General features: G+C 34.6%; 1 protein-coding gene across 1 annotated transcript in view; it reads right to left on the bottom strand.

Annotated features, from left to right (window-relative positions):
* Window positions 1-20,637, bottom strand: part of LOC145661145 (irregular chiasm C-roughest protein) — a 944,967-nt gene that overhangs the window by 146,982 nt on the left and 777,348 nt on the right. Inside the window, exon 9 of the mRNA XM_081726593.1 lies at window positions 1,508-1,640. Coding sequence (XP_081582719.1) covers window positions 1,508-1,640 — 133 coding nt within the window. The remainder of the gene's footprint in view (window positions 1-1,507; window positions 1,641-20,637) is intronic.

The raw sequence follows: 20,637 nt of genomic DNA, 5'->3' as shown, positions 1-20,637 counted from the left end.
GCAAAATTGCAAATCCTGGATGAATATTTTTATATATTTTTATAAACAAGGAAAGTATAGAAGCAGTCTGTATTTTTTAATATTTAAAAACAAACTATTAATATATATATATATATATATATATATATATATATATATATATATATATATATATATATATATATATATATATATCGAGAGAGAGAGAGAGAGAGAGAGAGAGAGAGAAATTAATTCTTTTTTATAACTAAAGGGTCTGTTTGAATGTGGTTCCTTTGCTAGTCATAATTAACTATTTGCAAAGCCCAAACATGACTATTTGCAAAACAGAAAGCTTTAATGATTAAATTGCTCGTCTTTGATCGTATAAAATAATTTCTATTATTTCTATCTCCAAAACAGATATACATTGAAACATGACGGAAGTTGATTGCAATTTCCACGCAACATACTTTGTTTTAGTTTTTTTTTTTTTTTGTTATTTATATAAATGAATTGGTTACAATGTATAACTCCACATACAAACTGACGCTATCCTAAACTATATTTTTAAAACTAGTTGCGCAGCCACATTATATATATCTTACCTTTAAACAAAGTAATTATACAACAATCAACACCGTGTTCTTCTGTGAGGAGAATTAGTTTTTGACTGACACTAGACAGCATTAGGTTTTAGGTCTTTTAATTGTTACTTAAGGCATTCTTGGAAGATGTCAATGTATATTAATTTCCATAATCGTTTGCTACATTGTACATTTGTCTTCGTGATATCTATTTAATTACTTAATGGTATTAAAATTTGTGACATCATTTAAATGTGAATTCTGGTTCCTTGCTACTCCCATCTTGATTCCTTGGAATCGTCCGCCTCAAGATCAAACTAGAATTTGCACTTCTGTTTATACTTACTGTATATTCATATTGTATTTATCGAAATATTATCCGATTTGTATAGGAATACTGAATGTTACCATTTTGTTTTTAGAAAATAAAATTATTATTACTCAAAAAGCATTAATAATTACACTTAATTTGTTAGTTCTTATCATATCTACATAATTTGTTCCATAAATTATGAATTCATTTTCTTGTAATTCGATGCCACTTTCCAGAACTAAAGCTATATATCTACAGTTGCACATTATCTTAGGACACAAAACTACATATGTTCCCTCCTGAAATTTAACGCACGTTTCCCGCAACAAGGTCCACAATTCTAATTAATTAGTTAGAAGAGTAAAGATAAAGTAGCTATGATGTGAGTGATCTATTTTACTATTTTAAGGGAGTTTCTCTTAATACAAAATTGGCAGGACTTTAGTGACGAGGGTTGATATCAAGGTAAATGAGTGTAGAAATACAACTTTATAATTTTTAAAATGTGTAGTTGTGAGAATAATTGGACCTCTCTTAGTCGGTAAAGTCTTAGAAACTTGCGCTGCTGACTTCGGTTTGCGTAAGAATGAGGATGAATCTCAAGTTCGAAGTTCTTCTTGCGAATGATAAAATCTTAATTAGTACTTACCTCTGACTGCTAAGTGGATCGCATGCCTATCAGTACCCTTTTCATTTTCAACAGCTAGGTAGTAACTACGAGAGTCGGACGGATCAACTTCTTTCACATGCAATTTTGCTTCATAACAATCCTTCCTCGTATCCTGAAAAATATAAATAAACATAGTAGTCCCTAAGTACTATTTATACTTTTGTTTTAAATATATGAAAAGTTTAACAATTAGGCACATATTATAGTATGCTCCTCATTCCAACTTTGGAACTACGAACAATTTAATTAACAATGCAATCCGACTAAAGCAACCACTTATTATTACTAATCTGTATTGCAATTTTGATAGATCATTGCCAAAGCTGTAATAGAGGTTAGTAATAATAAGTATTTGCTTTGGTCAGATCTAATTTTTATTTAAATCATAGTATTTTTTCCACTTCAATTTCAAACTGAGGATGTCAAAATTGATCGAAGATAAGGAGAGAATAAAACGAAAGAAAAAAATAAATTATCATCTTAAAAAAGCGCGTGTTCACAGTTTTTAAAAGACGCTACGCCTCAAATTATGAATATACATGTAATTCACTCTTATATTTTACACAATGGGTCTCACACTTTTATTTGTTTATTTTGAAGAAATAATAGAATTCGTCAAGATTTCAGTAACTACGTCGTTGAAAGTCTTACAAGTGGAAATATTTTAGAAGTGAACAGTTGTTCTCATTACTGAATGCAGAAGTTATAAATAGCGTAAAGTAAATTTTCTTTGGTTTTCCAGCTATAAGCCATCAGTTTGTAGCACATCTAGGTGTCATAAGAATATATCTTTAATTCAACGTATCACGATTGCTAAAGGAGGCGAATTATTACGGAAGACTTGGTGGAGTGAGAATGTTGGAATAAACGGAAGAATATCGAGAAAACAACGCATACGATGTTATCCATTACAAACTTACATGCTTTGTGATCGAACTACGGACCCATAGCACTACTAGAGCATCGTGCCTCCAATAATCATTACAATATGTATGTTTATAACAATTCTATTTTTCGAAGAATAATCACATTGACTTGATTCTTATCCTGTAACGACATTTCAGTAATGCAACTTCTTGATGATATCCAGTAATGGGAATCGAGGAAAATAGACAGTAAATAGTGTTTATAAAATTGTACTTAAATAAATCTACTTCGCAACAAATGTACCATTCTTTCTAGAATCAGTACAACAAAGAAGGTTTACTTATTGTCATTCATTACGGATTGTGTAAGAATCAATCATGCGAATTTTGCAACTATTTCTGAGACAATGAAATTGCTTCAGGGTCAACACATGGGAAATCTTTTGACCTAGAATGTTAAAAAAAAGTTAAATGGTGGTGGTTTAAGATACATAAATCTCCCCTATTAGTCAATGAGTACTAACTCCATGGTTCTCCTGAATAGATCAGCTGATAGTTACTGCTTGCATAAATCTTTGCACTCCCAGCAGACAAAAGTGTCTAAGACCGGCAGAATTGAAACAATTTACTTACTATTTCATTCCATCCCTATGGTCATTTTCAACTTACATGGATTTATCCAGACTATTGAATCAACTTGTATATTTTGCATATAAATGTTTCCAAAGATTGTTTATAGCGTTTGCGAAGTGTTTCTACACATGAATATAAATAAATATGTCTATTAACATAAAAACAAAAATACCTATACTTGAGTTAGGTGTCCAAAAATATAAACTGTGATTTTTTGGCAAAAAATAACAAAACAATTCATAGAAGTACAGTGACAAGCGAACCTTAAAGGAAAATAACATACACTGTCGAAAGAGCAAAGATCATATTGTATTATGAGCAAACAAAGGAGTTCCCAAAGGATGAGAAGGGTTACGAGTATGCTATAAAGATAGTTTGAATCTACAGGATATGTGTAGAATCTCCTCATTCATACAAAAATCCGTACTGGTGGAAGATCACAAACACAATCAAGAAAACGAAAGAACTCAAGGAACTCTGTGTTCCACAATCGGACAGGACGGAAGAGATAATGAAGTATAAGGAATACCTTACATAGGTTGTTAATGTTAGCAACAATTCGGAACATATGTTACAAGAAGAATGATAACACACTCATAAGGAGTGAAGGGTCTAGCAAATGCATTGTATATGCACAGTAACCGGTAGTACATATAGTTGCTGGTCTATACAAGAGATGTTTAAATAGAAATGTTTTAGGGAAGTTGGAATATGTCTACCATTAACCTCGTTACACAAGTGATATTGATGAATCAGATTTTGTTTGGTACGGCCAAATACGTCTGTTGTTTCTGAAAATATTACTCTAGATGCAATAATACGGGCAATAAGTTTCTTGGCAATTACTATATGGGATTCAAACATGGAACGTTTAACCATCCTCCCTCATAAAGAAACCTAACTATGTAAAGTCGGGCGAATACTAAAGGCACGGCTCATCCTTCCAATCTAACGGTTTGTGAAGATTTCGTTAAGGAACCTTCTGACATTCAAATCAAAATTACGCATTGGCCATACTCGCTATCTGAACATTCTCTGAACAGCTCGCTCGCTAATGTAACATTCTCTAAAAGTTTTCGGAACTCTCTCGTGGCTACATGGTTAGCGCACGCGCCTATGGCGCATGTGATCTGGGTTTGATTTCTGCTGGGAACTCATGTGATTTGGATTCTACGTCTAACTATAGATCCACGTCTAACATAGCCTTGCTGCTGAAAGGGGCAATTAATCCAATCAATTTAATGATTTGGTTGGTAAGGCACCGAGAATCTCACTATTAATCTCAGTGATCTCGAAAACTACTATGAATTCGACACCAATATCGGTCATTTTGATTATTTTGATATGCCACCCACTTCACATCTGCTTAAAGGTGCTAAGGTATCTATTATTCAAAGTGTTTGTTTCCAAATTGTAAGTCATATGTATACCAAGTTTGGGAAATTTGCCCAGGCGTTTTAGAGTTATACAAGACATACATACATTTATATATAATATATACATATATATGCATCTTTGCCCTCCTTAAGAGAGAAAAAAATCAAAAACCATGGAACGCGTGTCCTCTTCTTTTTTAAAGGGAGTTTATATATCGAGTTTCATGTTCCTAGATTGATTGGTTCGGGAGATACTCAATATTTCTCACAAGCTATTACCCCGTTTCCCTCTTAGAATATGAATTTTAATAAAAGTAAAATGGTAAAGGGTGGAAATCCACTCGAGGTAGGTGATAACTATATTCAAAAATTAATTTCAATCGGTTTACCCATGTGTACGTGATTTCGATGGCCAACAAAACCTTTCTCATTTTTATATAGTAGATATTGTAACGAAAAAAAAATTACGATTATCAAATTCTCTTAACCCTTTCGCTACATGCAACCTACCTTACTTTGTAAGTTATCTGCTTGCTGTATATTTATTTTTTTTCCATCAAGTGTTGAAGGAATTATTTGAAAGTTTTATCGTTCTCGAGTAATGACCATTTCTTTTCTCATTTCGACAATTTTCGGCAGAATACAGCCCCAAAATGATGCACTCATGCATCTATGTTGATGTTGGAACCTAATTGTTTCATGTTTCCGTATGAGAACTCATTTCTCAAAGCTTTTAGGGCTCAGTTGAATGCCCGTCACCTGCTGAGAAATATATTTTATTACCATAAGCAAATGATACATCTCCAACAATCAGCTGATCCGTTCACTGGTACTCAATCTTTTTACTTGCGGATATTGTATTTGGTTTAATATATCAATTCACATTTTAACAATTGATTAATTGATTGACTGATTGGGGTTTAATGGGGACGTCAGCAACGAGAATTTTTAATATTCAATCACAATTTTGTATAATGGTGTATATCAGAGATGGATTACAAAATGCTGTTTGTTTATTTTAGTCGGAAGTGGAATCGTCACTTTGCCCCTGTAGTAATTAAATTGAACCAGTCACTGTTGGAAAGGGATACACGATATTTGGTTATATAACATTACACATGATATTATCATGATGATTGCTAAACATTCATACTATTAATCATACTATATCCTATTTTATAATTAGCTATTCAATGCCTTTTCACATTAACTATAATTTTTCCTTTGTTATTTTTAGTTATTAAAAATTGATTGTCTAATAAACATCCTTAGGACAATGAAATAACATTTCCTTGAAAATATCTCCGTACTTATCTTCAAATCAGAAATTATGATTCTATGAGATGCACGTTAAGAACATAAGCAAAAGTTCTCTTTCGTAAGCATACACATAAGCAACTCTTTCTTTCAACCAGGATACCATTATTATTGCAGTGCGAAGGAGTTATAGATGGTCCAAGTGGACAATAATTCCCTATGAGGAAAAGCAATTAAATGGTATATATCATAAGTAAAAGATCTTTGAAGCCAAGATTAGTCTTGGCAAAATCTATGGTGCATTGCTTTGTTTACGCATAATACAGATTCTAAAATACCGTTTCCCGCTGTATCTGTTGGACAAGAGAAACCACGCGAAAATGTATCTCCTGAGAAAACTCCACATCAGAAACCTCCTTGCTTATCTTAAGGTCCAGATATCAGATCTTGTGTGTTCAAAGTAAGGAAGGGCGTTTGCTCCGTTTTCTTTAGAACTTGGGAGGAAGATAAATCTTTTCGAAGGGAAAGCCTGGGGAAACGTAGAAACGGATGGCGAATTCCTTACCCCGTGACTGCGGGTAAGGCGAACTTAGTCAGATATAGTGAGTTGAAATGAGAATTTCCCTCCCTCCTATCAACCAGTTCCAAACCCCCTCTTTTCCCTCCAAAGATAGATCCAAAATCCCTTTCTCCCACCTCTGGAACCAGCTCCTATTCTGTAGTTGCGGGAGAAATCTCTACCCGCGTGTTCCACCAATTAACCTCTCCGGCCGTTGCGGGGAAGATTTGTCACACAGCGTCACAAGTGGTCTGAGCGCTCACACGAGATAAATGTGACCTCTCGAGTCTTCCTGCACGGAAAATTCGTCTTCGTTTTCGACCGCAAACCACCGTAGAGGAGCAACAATAAGCACCACTAGGCACAATTGCTGGCTGGAGGGAGTAGAGGGTGATAAAATAGAATAAATAGAAGAAAGAGGAAAAAATGAGATAAAATTGAACTAATCTGTTGAACACGAATAATTTCACCCGATTGATCTGGTTACGTTCAATTATCTCTGAATCAGTTCGGAATTGAATTAAGTTCGACTTTTATATATAGCTAATTTTACACAGTAACAAGTAACTCTCACGGGAATTTCTCGTTTACGAGTGTGGAACACAGGGAGTTGTAGCAGAAAGTTAAACAAACAGTGATGCATATTATTTCTTTATTAATTAATTATTATTAATTATATTAATAACATGTTATATCTCAGATATTGAATTAGTGCACAACAGAAACAATAAAACAAATCTTTCTAATGCATAGATATAGCAAAATCATCGAATTATCTCGTATGTGGAAAAGAAAATATATTGACATAGGAATTGAATGAAGGCCCTATGCGAACAAGAAACACTAATGGTACTTGCTAGAAGACTTCCATCAAGCACTATGAAGAGAGGATTGACAAATCAAGTATTGAACATATGCTCATCCCCAAATTGCAAATCAAATTGCTAATACTATCAGCAAGAGGGTGGAAAGGAAGTTCTCAACGCCAAAGCCATACAGTAGAGAAGAAACGATCTTGGGTAGGCCAAACTTCAACACCAGCAGAGGCGATCTTAGGTGGAAACAATAATAATATTAATACTTGATTGCTGAAAACTTGAAGGTTCATTGCCACAGAAAACCCCGTTATTGGATATTATCCTGAACCTTAGCAACCAAGGCTGGATAGTTAATTATCATCGGCATACGATTTTGTTTTGGTATTGTCTTCAGACTAGAATTATATATACTCTACACATATTTGGAAAGTATGTATTCTACCTTAAATCCCTCAACTTTGTTTAGCAGTGTGATATTATCTGACCTGCTTATATTATGAAATTCTGCGTTGCGTAGTTTCTAATTTTACCTGATGTGTGTCTCTTTAACGCAAAATATTTTTCTCAAGATATCATGTTCCCGCTGTCTCTGATCTCTCTTTGTAAATAATCACATATAATATTACAGGCAGAACAACACTTTTATGAATGTTTTTAATTTCTTCAATCTTGCTTGTGGTATGATAATATGTTTTGAATATAGTAGTAACACGCATATTCCAGTAATAACGTATTTTTCTGTATCAATAAAAATATGTAATGTAGTAAAACTGAAAGTATAGTAGACACGCTTTATTTTGTACGTTAGAAACTACAGTTTAGGATGAAATTTTGTATTTTTATTGACGATGTTATTATTTTGCGATTTAAAACATTGTGAAATGTGAAAAAGTTGTTCAGAAATTTAGTTATCTGAAATAGTTCCTATCTTCCAATTTTCGTCAGTTGCTTTCACTCTAGTACTATTTTGTGTTCTCATTTAAGCATTTTTTTCCCATCAATCTTCACATATTTTCCTTCAGTTCTCTAACATTCTCTTAATGCTCGTTATAGATTCTGCTAAAATGCTGTATTATCTACATTAACCTTTCCTCGCTTAATCTTAACAACTTTTCTAAATAAATATTAGATAATGTTAATCGAAAATAACATTCACATCGGTCTCTTTTTCCAATTAGGGCGTTCAAAGGACAAGAGAATCAAATAGACTTTTAGTCATTTTAGACAAATTTCATCTTGAAGATCCAATCAGAAGCCCATTTTAGAGCTTAAAAGAATAATGTCCAGAGACCGTAAATAATTCTTATTAAAACCAGTGGTAACTTATCTATGTATTTAAGTGTACTGTTCAAACTTTGTCTCTTTCCCTCATACTTTTAGTAATTCGATTTTCTTTCCTTGTGCTCCAAACGTCCCAATTATAGTTTCTTCTGTTCTTTTCCGTTCCTTGTTAATTTACGTACTGGTTTACCTTTCCTTTTTGTCGGATAAAAAGATCCATATATGGCAAGAAATGTCATCCTAAACAGCATATACCTTAAAGGTGAGGATTTGATGAATAATTTATATATTTCAACTAATTTTATATTGAGAATTTATAAAGTTTACGTATAAATAAAATGGTTTAGATACCGAATATATAAAATTACACAGATCTTATATTGCTTACTATGCAGTATGAAAGACTGTATGTTATTGGAAATTGTAGTTCATGAATGAAGAACCTAAATCTTCGGATCTAACATACTCTTTTCCATGTTGCTTCATGTTACTGTTTATACTTACCATTGTTAATAAATGGGTTGGGAAATGCAATCTTTTGCCACTACCGTTTCATCTCTTGTCTATTTCACCTTCTTTAGTATTAAAATTTTTTTAAATAGACAACAAATCCATGCCCCGATTTCTTTTATAACTTTGCCTCGATCACCCTTAATAACTACTTAACTTAAAACCTCTCCTCAGCTTCATTTGATCTTCCATTCAATACTACTGTTCAAAATTTTTTGCTCACACGGATAAGAAATTGTTGCAGCAGATCCATTTCTAATCAAAAGTGATAATCCGATACATACTCTTCCGGTTATTCCGTACACTCAGATAACTGCACACCTTTAGATAGCGATCCTTGTTGGCCAGTGTCAACTTCTGAGTCCAACGTATTAATCTGACTAATTGCGTGGGGCGTCGAACGAAAGCGGTATAACATATGCCTAACTTGATTCCAATTGCGAAACACTTTTTCGAGGATCCGATTCCACGGTGTTATTGAGGGACTTACCAGAACATGCTATTGGTAGCTGGCCACAAGGCTCATTTTTCAATGTTGTGTTACCGACACGAAATTTCATAAGCTAACAGCATATGGTAAGTTCATTCACCACTTTTGATCCAAGTTTATCTTCTTCTTGTTAGATGTGAAGAATGTCTCAGTTTGAATCATTAATGTAAAATCACTTGCCAGTATGAATTTTCCATGGCGCACTTTCAAACAACCCTGTTCAAATCACTCAGCACTCTTTTACTGAACCTGTGACGTCGTACGCGTGATCTAAGTCCATCCATTGGTTGTATTACAGAAGATGGCTTCCTACGAAACGTAAACAACGGATATTTCAATCGGATCAACTAAATACCCAAAGGGGCTAGAGGTACCTTAGTTAAGATTAATCTCTTTAATCTTGCAGAAAGGGGACATTTGCTTTAAAAAAACGAGAATCGCCAATTGTGCTTATATTTTTTCTAAAAAAAAAAAGAAACTACAAAATAGAAAAAATAACCACCAACGAATAATGCCATCAGTAACCCACTACAAGATACTCTTCAGTGTTTTCGAAATACAATCATCTTACAAATAGATTAAGTGGTCGGGGATCATCAATGTGGTTTCAAAAGCGCTAGATAATTAATGGACTAAATATTCCATTCAAGCCGATACTACTAGAAGGAAAGGAAGAATTCAATGCAACAGCTCACCAACTATTCGTGAACTTTTAGGAAAGCAAATTATTCCTTGAAACGAAACAAAGTAGATAATATCTTGCAAGAATTAGAAATTAAGAAGATGAAAATGTTAATGAAGGCGCGTCTTGCTGAAACAATGAATAAGGTGCGAATTATAAAGAGCTTTTTTTAATTTTGGGGGATCTTAAACGGGCTAAACAAGAAAATGGCTCATTGTGGATACTTTTTAACTTTGCTTACAATACCTGATTAGAAAAATTATATGTATCAACAGAAGTTTATCATTAAATGTAACAAGTCAGAATCTTTGTGCCAGAATGACTTAAAGTTATAGGAAACTATATAGAGTCATTGCAAGGAAAAGCGAATATCCTTCTGGCGGCATGTAAAGAAAAAAGTGCATTTGGAGAAGTTGAATTACGTAGTAATAATCCGAGACAGTGTGGATGAAAGCATGATAATTATGAATAATAATGTAGAAGATATGAATACATTTAAGAAGTATTTATGCGTAATGATAAATACGAACAAAGCCATGGATAAAATAAAAAGATCAATAATTCGAAAAATGATTGTTATTGCTACGAATATGCCTTTCAACAATCCTGATTCATACTGAAGAAATTCAAGTAAATATAACAACACAATTCCTCCTGTTGTATTATGTGCACGTGATAGTTAGACGCTTTCATACAATGAAAATCAGAGACAAAGAAAGAGATTCAGAAACAAAGCTTTGAGAAAAAATATTCGTAGTGACTAGAGATGAGCAAACCGGTGAACTTCGAAACATATGCAACCCTCATCTTCTGATAAGCAAAAATTAACCGAATAATATATAGACACAAATGTCAAGATGTTTAAGTTGCGCGATATATTATTAGAGTGGGGAATACAATGATGAGCCAAAGACCGAGAATAGTACACTTTCCTTAAGCTAAAAAATGTTAGTTTAATATCTGAATATCAGTTTATTTAATTAGATCAACTAGATCAATGCAATTCTACGTTGGATGCCAGGTGTGAACGGGCAGTTTTGAGTGTTGATTACATGAACTAAAAGTTGGTAATCTCTCGTCTGAAAATTCTGAAATAGTAACCATTAAATCCGATGTGTCGACCATACATTACCAACTAGAAAGATGTCTAGCTAATGATGATAAAATTCTTCACTCTAAACATGAGAATACAAAGGATGTGAGGTAGAGCACTCACATCTAGTAGAAAGTGCCCTTTGTTCGACACCAAGTCATACAACATTGTAGCCAGTGTCATCATTCCTGGTTTTAATTCTTGGAGGTCTTGTCTCTTATCTTCCATTCATTCCCTTACTTTCTCTCAACGACTCTTTCGTTGTCCGCTGCCATTTATCATCCGTTTGATTTTACCTACGTGTTTAACACGAACTGTTTAACTGTTTTATCATAATTATGCCGAAAATATACGCGCAACAGAAAAAAATCTGAATATTTAATTAAAACTTTCAATTCTTACTTCGCGTTCTTGCGGCTAAATACATAAATGTTGGGAATATGAGACTAAATTTATCAGTTTTAGTTAGTATCGTGCAATAGACGAAATTATACTAATAAAAGAACATCTACAAAGTGTCAAAAATTTACCTTACTAGTGCTTCCTTCTTAAAAATAATACTATTTCTTGTGTCTTTTTATTAAGTATTTAAATTAATTCAAGGGCATACGTTATCAGGGTGTGTAATATCAATAGTTTTAATATAAAGTCCAGAAAATCTGAAAGTGAAGCCAGTTCAAAATTGAAGTAAACTTAATTATATATTCAGACAGCGCAGGTGAAGAATATAGTAATGCTTGTAATACTAGCCTATTTACACTGTAAAAGTCGTTGTGTTATGCCAACGACATGCCTGTATGTTAACGCAATTGTGTTAAAATATAACACAAACAGGTGGTTAGAACAACTCACTCTACATTTGCAGTAGTTCGTGTCAAATACTGGCAGTTGAAATGACATACAGCCTGTGTGTTAAAGTGTAGAATCTTCGGTGTTGTTTACTGCATCAAACAACACCGAAGTACGTTGGGCATCTAATTATAAAGACTTATGTACTAAAGCTACAGACAAACAATATAAGAAATACTTAAACAAATTCAGGTATTCACAAAATATCAACATGCAAACGGCGCGATGTATTCTCAATTGTTTTACATAATGTTTCAGGAGAAGTATGTCGACAGCGAGAAACAACGCCGTATTACTGTGTTACTTCTATACTGCACTAGAGCTCACTAGTCAACACCGGAAACCGCGTTTCAAAAAAAGGCGGAAAACAAGTAGAAACATGATTAAGAAGCAATCATATTATAAGGACATAGGTAAGAGTTTCCTATGATTCTTGAACAAGATGTTGATGAAGGTTGTGTTTCGCACCATTAAGAAATACATCACAATAAATGATGGAGAGAACGAAAAAAAAAAAAAAAAGATTCTAAACGAAGTGTTTTGTAGTTTACTATTCTTACTGAATTTGTTTCCTTCCTCGCCCTGTTAACATTTTAACAGGGCATTTCAAAACAGGGCATGTTCAGAAACACTTGACGAAATTGACGATGTTCATGAATTAATCAGTTGCAGTTCTTTTCGTTAAGTTTGTTCATTTCTTTATTGCCGAACGCGATGAATTGGTCGTCATGTTAACTACCTATTATTCAAATATGGCGAACCACCGTAAGCGTAAGCATGCACACCACCAGCTTTTCCAATACAGAAAAATTGTTATATCAACACTACACACGGACTTATTTCAACACCGAAATAGGTATCGCAGTAACACAGGAAGTAGAGTCGAACTAACACCTAAAACGGTGTTAATCTGGTGGTCTGACCTTGAATTTTAACACAGAGGGTGTTGAAATAACACCAAAATGGTATTACTTATATGGCTTTAACCTTGAATGACACAGATAGTGTGTTGAAATATCACAGGAACTGCGTTATATTGACACTTAACTTGATGTAATATTAACACAAAATAAGCAACACACTACACACTGTGTTACTTTCTCCGTGTTGGTGCAACATCTTCATAAAGTTACACTCCACATTTTCCCCCACACTACCGACCCTGACATGATGTCGAATCAACACCAAAAATACTAACACAGATCTAAATTTAACACCGCTCAACACCGATTGTGTGTTGAAAACGAAACACACTCTCTGTGTTAAACGCCAACACTACGGGGTCTGTGTTGAATTAACAACGCATAGTGGTAGTCATGCTTGAACCACTGCCCTGTGTTAAAATTGAGTTGAATTAATACCACCATTTTTTACTGTGTAGTGTAAGAAAGTGGTAAGAAGTGTTCCTGAGGATTCAAAATACATTCTTTCCTTTGGATATATATCCAGGTACAATTTCTTATAATAGAACATATTCTGCATTTTAATATTTATATATTTTTTTTTAAAAAAAATTAAGCCTACAATTTTCGGTCCTAAATTTGAATAAAGTTATAAACCATTTAAAATGTGTTATAAACTCTAGTTCGATTTAAATCATTCAATTTCAAAAAGAAAATCAAAAATAAAAGATAGTTATGTATTTTTATTTTCAACAAATGTACTCGAGGTTGAGATAAGATAGTTTTAATGCCTATATTGTGCTTAAAATTTGTTTAAACTTAAAAGGATGTGTAGTTATTTAGTTATGTTTTTAAAGTGTCAAAAAGTAATAAATCTGTAAAGTTTGGACCAATTTTTCTATGTAAGAGCTTTCTGTAAACTTGAATATTTCATTTGTTCTTTATTTTTCCTTTCTTTCAAAATTGATTCTAACAAAATTTTCGAAAAATATTATTTTTATTTTGACACTGTGATGAGTACTTTCTTAATTAATTAATTTACTAGCAAAGTTTCAAATACAATTGATACACTGACAAGTTAACAACAATGGAAGGAAAATTTTGATACAGAAGGTCAGACTGAGTTTTTATTCAAAATGCCTCCAGATACTCATAGAGCGAAACTTAGAAAATGACATGCAAAACCTCAGTCAACATAGCCGGCCTCAGTATTCGAACCTTGAAGCTTTTGGGTAGAAAGTAACAACACCAATTAGCCATCTTTACTCGCTCAGTGAATGAAACAAGTAGTAGTGTCATGTATATACCTCATGAAGGAGTTTGGTTTATATGGCATTTTCTCAATTAATATTGAAACTGAAACTAGTTTTCGTAGAGATATTAGAGTGGTGATGGAATATATGCTTGGAAGGCTTACTTGATTTAAGAAAATCGCTTCTCGCTATCTATTACCGTATTTACTCTTGGATGATCAACGTTAAACCCGGATGTGGCAGGTTTACGCCACGGTTTGAATAAAGAGTTAGGAGACAAGATGGTGCCTACTCGTAGATTACTAGATAGATTTTTTTTTTTAAAAAAAAAAAGAGAAAACAGGTCTCGTTATCTCTTATTGTGTTTGGTCTATGTGGATAAATATCGAAACCGAAAGTTCTGGTAAATTTCTATCACTTCCGATTTTAATACATAGCTAAAAATGAAAACGTGTATACCTCGAAAGGTGAATTGGATGTTCATAATTGTTTCTCGCTATCTTTTTTTTATTTTTGCTCTATACTGATTAACATAAAAACTAGAAATGGTTGATTTCTACCTCTTCCGGTTTGAAAGTTACCTCCATCAACTGAGACGATTCTTAACTTTCAACCCTCTGCACCCTAGTTAAAACTGATGGCAATCCATTCAGTAGTTCTTAAGATGTTTTGTCTCCCAGACGGCCGGACACACAGACAGTCAGGGTGAATATATACAGGAATTTTGGAACATCAAACTCCTTAACAAACTTCACGGAATATTTAATAAGAATTAATAAATGGATTCTCAGTACGTGTAAAATCAAGTCTGAACATTGAGGATCAGTAATAACGAGATGGAGTTGTGCGTAAACCAACCTTGAGAATGTCAACTAAATGTCTTGTACGTGGAGGGCATGCCGCTCACTGTCTGTATCACGGATAACTTCAGTCAACACAACGTCAATGTTGACACTGCGGATGATCCATCACAGCGAGCCAACTGCATTCCTCTGAGATGGTTGAAGTGTTTAACAGCTTTCTCTCTCTCTCTCTCTCTCTCTAACAAAAGTATACAGCAATTGACAGATAGAACATGTTCAGCTAACGTTCATGCTTTATCCACAGCCACGGCATCCACATTACCTGCTTGTTACGGCGGTATACACATTATATACATCAATAAGTAAGATATATCTGGATTAGCGATCAAAGGGCAAGCTTCTTTGAACAAAACCCCCTGCACTAAATTACAATAATTAAATACAATATCTTGTGAAATGTATATAAGACAAATATGAAATATACATTTATTATTATAATTTGCTAAAGAAACTTAGTAAAAAGATATTTTTTGTAGAAAACTTTTAACAGTTACTCTTAACTCATTGTACTCAATACCTAAAAAATTCCAAAACAAATTTTCGAAGATAAATATTTTTCTATTAGCCCGGGACGCAATTTGTTAAATAACGATATTAATGAACCTTTTCACAGCTATAGTAATAATACCGTATTTTTCAGGAAATATAGCACACATATTAATGATTACAATTTTCTAAAAATAAATACAGTTATCTTTTCCAACTTAATTTCCCACTTTTTACATACCATTGGCCTAATTAAATATTGAAATAATGTTATTTAGGGATATTCCTGTTGACACTTATCACTGTACCATCAATTATTAAAATTACCATTAGTTGTTCTGTCTGAGAATTCGGTCTGCAGTACACTATATGTTAAATTAGTGCACAATAAAACTCTGTTTTATTAATAAAAAATTGCCCACCAGATGCGATAGTGTAGATAGCGATATCTGAGACATTTGTTGTTTATTGTTGGAATAAATTGTACACAATGAAATACTTCACATAAATGTTCTCAATTAAAGAAGAAAAGGAAAACTTTCCACGAAAGCTTCATGAAAATTACGTTTCTAAAGTTATTCCAACAACTGATATAGTAATATTTAAATATTGTAGTTTGTAACTTGTGTATGATTATCAGTTTCTATCATCCATTGTTCTTACACTCATTGTACCGTAGCTTCCCTCCAAAAACGTATCAACTATAGAAATTGGAGTAAGTACTTAGGTAGTAGTAGTGGAAAGGTTTAAGTAATGCCTTAGGGTCTCATCCTAAACGAAGGGAAAATACGAACCTACATCTCTTCGTGGGATGAAATAGGCAACGCCTTAGGCGGTTAACGTAGGTGAGGACGGACCTACTGACTTCCAGAACAAGGAATCAGTTTCTCCCAGGTGCCAATGTACTCCTCGGAGAAATGATGATCGAGTAGAGGTCACAGCACATTCTTGTCCTGAGGGGGAGGGAATGTCCTAAAAGACTGATTAACCAGAAGGTGGTTAAGGCATGGAAATACAGAAAAGAAATGGGAATACTACCACATTATTTTCCCCAGGGGGGACGGAACAGAACAAACGGAATGATGATTCTTCCTGAGGTAAGATATTAAGGAGCTCAAATGATCCTCCGTTCGGATCTCCGGATGGGAACTACTCCGCGAAGAATCGAGGTTACAGGTTTTATGACGTGCAGGTAAATTTAAAAATTTAGAAGTGGAAATGGATAAATATTAAGTACAGTACAACCCCTCAAATCCGAACTAATTGGGGCTGAAGCCTGTTCAGATTTCGGGGGGTTCGGATTACCCGGGAAATAATATTACGTACTTATTTCGTCACTGAATTGGCGTTAAAACAACGACTGAGGTTAGACAGGGTGGCCCAGTGGTCGAAAGGGCAGTGACCTTGACTGGCGGGTGTACACTCATGTCCAAAATGATTGTCGCATATCTATAACTTTCTTCTTGTAAGAATATAATTAGATAATGATTTAGAATAAGCATTAAGTCTAAAAATGTTAAAACCTTAAGAAAACTGAATTTGTGTGATTAAATCTATTTTTCATTTTCCAGCTGTAGTTATCTTTTTTCTCCTGAGAACGTGTTCGGATTTGCCGGGTTTTCGGATTTCCGGGGTTCGGATTTGAGGGGTTGTACTGTATACGTAGTGAGTTTAAGTGAAGTGCATTGGCCAGAAAAAAATGAAATAGTGTCAGAAAATTACACAATGTTCTATTCGGGTGGCTTTAAAATCGAGAATAGTATTACGACACCAATGAGAAATGGAACACCAAAACGTGTAATCAAACTGTAAAATGATGTTACCGTTTGATATTTGTAACGCTAAGTGCTAAGCTAATGCATATCATGATAATATAAGTATATATGCAAGCAACGGGCAATTATGACAATGAAGTAGAATAAATATATGTCGAGATTAGTTATATATTCCATTAGGGGGGAAAGTAAACGCCATAGTAAGATAGTGAGACCAATTGGACTAGGCAGAAGAAATGCATGGGATCAGGTGTTTGTCGAATTTTGCTACTAGCGACGAATATGTGGTTTTAAAAAAGAGAAACCAAGCTGTATTTCTGAAAAGATCCAGGAGACAAGAAACGCTGCCAAATTGATTACATTCTTGTCATATAACGTTTTAGGAATAGTGTACGGAACGTGACGACTTTACAGGAGCAAACATTGATTCAGAGCACAATCCCATAGCAACGGAAGTGCAAATCTGCTTTCAAGATTCTACTAGATACGCTCAATAACAGCATTGGCAAGATGGAAAAAACAACGAGGAAACTGTGGGTAACTGATTGATATTTACGAAAATCCTGGAAGTAGTAACACAGAAGGGCAAAAATCATGGATTTAAAAGCATACAGAAAACTGAAGAAATCAGAGGAAAGTACATGAAAGAGCTGAGTGAAGAAATAATGGAACTTCAACAGTGGAGATATGCTCTGATGTAAAGTAAGCACAGGAATTAGGAGGAACAGCTAACAGTGACATATGTACGGTTGGAGTCGAAGATCAATAAGGTCATGTAGTCCTTGACAATCAGCCCCTATTTAGAATCTTGAGGGAATACATAAATGATCTATATCACTAGAAGAACCGTCTAAGAGCTATTGGGATCGAAGGAGAAGAAGAGGTGAATGAAGAAGAAAATGTTCCTAGTATATTGAAAAGTGAAGTAGTACAGGCCACCAAAGACATGCGAAAGAGGAATGTTATTGAAGATGATGATATACCAACACATTGGTTCAAGGGATTAAGACACAATATAATGAAAATACTAACTTCATTTATTATAGGGATCCACTTAAGTGGAGAGTGACCACAGGATTTTCCACATGTTACAATAGTTTTATTACCTTTTAAAACAGAAAGAAATGCAGTGATCATAGAATCATTAGCATTGTTTCCCATACTGGAAAAACCATTGCTGTATACTGGACAGGTGACTGAAAAGTTAGGTAACAGTGATATTGGAAAAAGATCAATTTGAATTCCACAAAGGAAAATGCACAAGAGGTGAAACTGAGTTGACAAGAATTATATCACAATGAGTTCTTGATGTAAGGAAAGAGTTGTGTTTGTGCTTCATTGACTGGCTAAGAGCTTTCGACCGGGTCACTTGGGGCACACTTCTGAAAATACTTAAAGAAGGTAGGGTCAATTGAAGGGATCGATGACTCTTTTGCAATTCTACACATGATAAAGAGTGAAGTTGTGTTTGGATCAAGGAGAAATCAATAACAGGGTGAAGATTGGAACAGTAGTCGAACAAGGTTGTAGTACGTCACCCAATATTCAACGTTTGCAGTGATTGTTTGGTCAAGCATGTGGATGATAAGGCATTATAGCTAGAACCAAAGAAAGACTACAGGAGATGATGGATGAAATAGTTGACACTGGGAAACAAGACGAAATGTAAATCAATATCGAAAAGTCGAAGATGAAGAGAAATCTCATTGAAACAGGTCCTTATGGGTCAGAATAGAACAAATAGAGCTCGAATAGGTCGACCAATTAAAATATCTGGTAAATCTTCTGATGAGAGACGCTTATTTCACGAAAGAGATCAGATCAAGAATTGCCGTAGCCGAGAAAACATTAAAGAAATCAATCCTAATTAGCAGGCTTAATATTGAACTAAGAAAGAAGCTGGTCAAATGCTGAATATGGAGTATTAGAGTGTATGGTTCAGAGACTTGGACATTACTGAAGGTAGAGAAAAATATTGAGAGCTTCGAAATGTGATGTTGGAGGAGGATGGAGAAGATAAACGGGATGGAGAGATTAACAAACGAACATGTTTCAGCACAGGTAGCAGAGAAAAGGGCATTTTCGGCATCCTTTGTACGAAAGCTAATTGAATTTGATATACCTTGCGAAGAAATTGTCTTCATCATAACGCAATAGAGGGAAAGAAGGATTAAGAGCGAGAAGTAGGAAGAAGGAAAGCACAACTGATCGGTGATTTGAAAAACATAAAAAATATTGGGTGTTAAAAGGATTTTATATTATATATATATGAGAATCATTCAATAAGTAAAGAGACAAAGTCTATATTTTTAACACTAATCATTTTTTTTATTTTCTTTTGTTTCAGGGGTGTTAGCAGGCAACCTTGGGATATGCTTTGATCTGCTGTTTCGTAATTTTATGTCAACATAACTTCAAAAATATCAATTCATCATGGCAAGTCCTCTAGAAGATTGCACCTTAGAAGAACAGCGCTCAGTCATTAGGTTTTTAGTCGCAGAAGGTGTAAAACCAAGTGAAATTTTTTCTCGAATGTTGAGACAGTACGGTAACAGTTGTATGAACCGTGCGAATGTGTACAAGTGGGTTGATCGGTTTAAAAGTGGCCGAACAAGTGTAGGTGATGAACCCCGATGTGGACGTCCAGTGGAAGTTTCTGGTTCTTCGTTGGAATCGAGAATTGACGGACTTATTCGTGATAACAGAAGAATTACTGTTGAAATGATAGCTGAGGAAGTTCAAGTAAGTGTTGGAACTGTTCACAATGTCATTAGGAACATTTTAAAGTACAGAAAAACGTGTGCCAGATGGGTTCCCAGACAGCTTACTGACGCTCATAAAGAATCAAGGCTTTTCCATTTGTCAAGCCTTAACGCAACGAAGTTTGATTGAAGGAGACGCTTTTTTTTTTTTGAAAGAATAATGACTTGCGACGAGGCCTGGATCCATCACTACGACCCTGAGACCAAAAGGCAGAGTATGGAGTGGAAACACACTAGCTCTCCAGTTCGCAAAAAATTCAAGGTTCAACCTTCCGCTGGTAAAGTGCTGCTGACCATCTTTTGGGACTCACAGGGTCCAATCTATTGCAATTTCCTTGAAAATCAGCGAACTATCAATAGCCTATACTATTCTGAGATGCTAGAACACAAAGTTAAACCAGCTATCAGGAGCAAACGCCGTGGACTCTTGTCAAAAGGAGTCATTCTTCAGCACGATAACGCCCGCCCTCATACAGCCCAGCTGACCAGAGATAAGCTTCAAGAATTGGGTTGGGAGGTCTTACCTCATCCTGCCTACAGCCCAGACCTCGCCCCATCTGATGTTTACCTGTTTGGACCACTCAAAGACGCCCTACGTGGAAAAAGATTTGTTAACAATGAGAAACTTAAGGCAGCGGTGCAAAGGTGGCTTCG

This window comes from Thermobia domestica, chromosome 9, assembly GCF_964235325.1.
Source record: "Thermobia domestica chromosome 9, izTheDome1.hap1.1, whole genome shotgun sequence".
Classification (NCBI taxonomy): Eukaryota; Metazoa; Arthropoda; class Insecta; order Zygentoma; family Lepismatidae; genus Thermobia; species Thermobia domestica.
The sequence above is the reverse complement of the archived record's forward strand: the minus strand, read 5'-3'. Positions and strand labels throughout refer to the sequence as shown.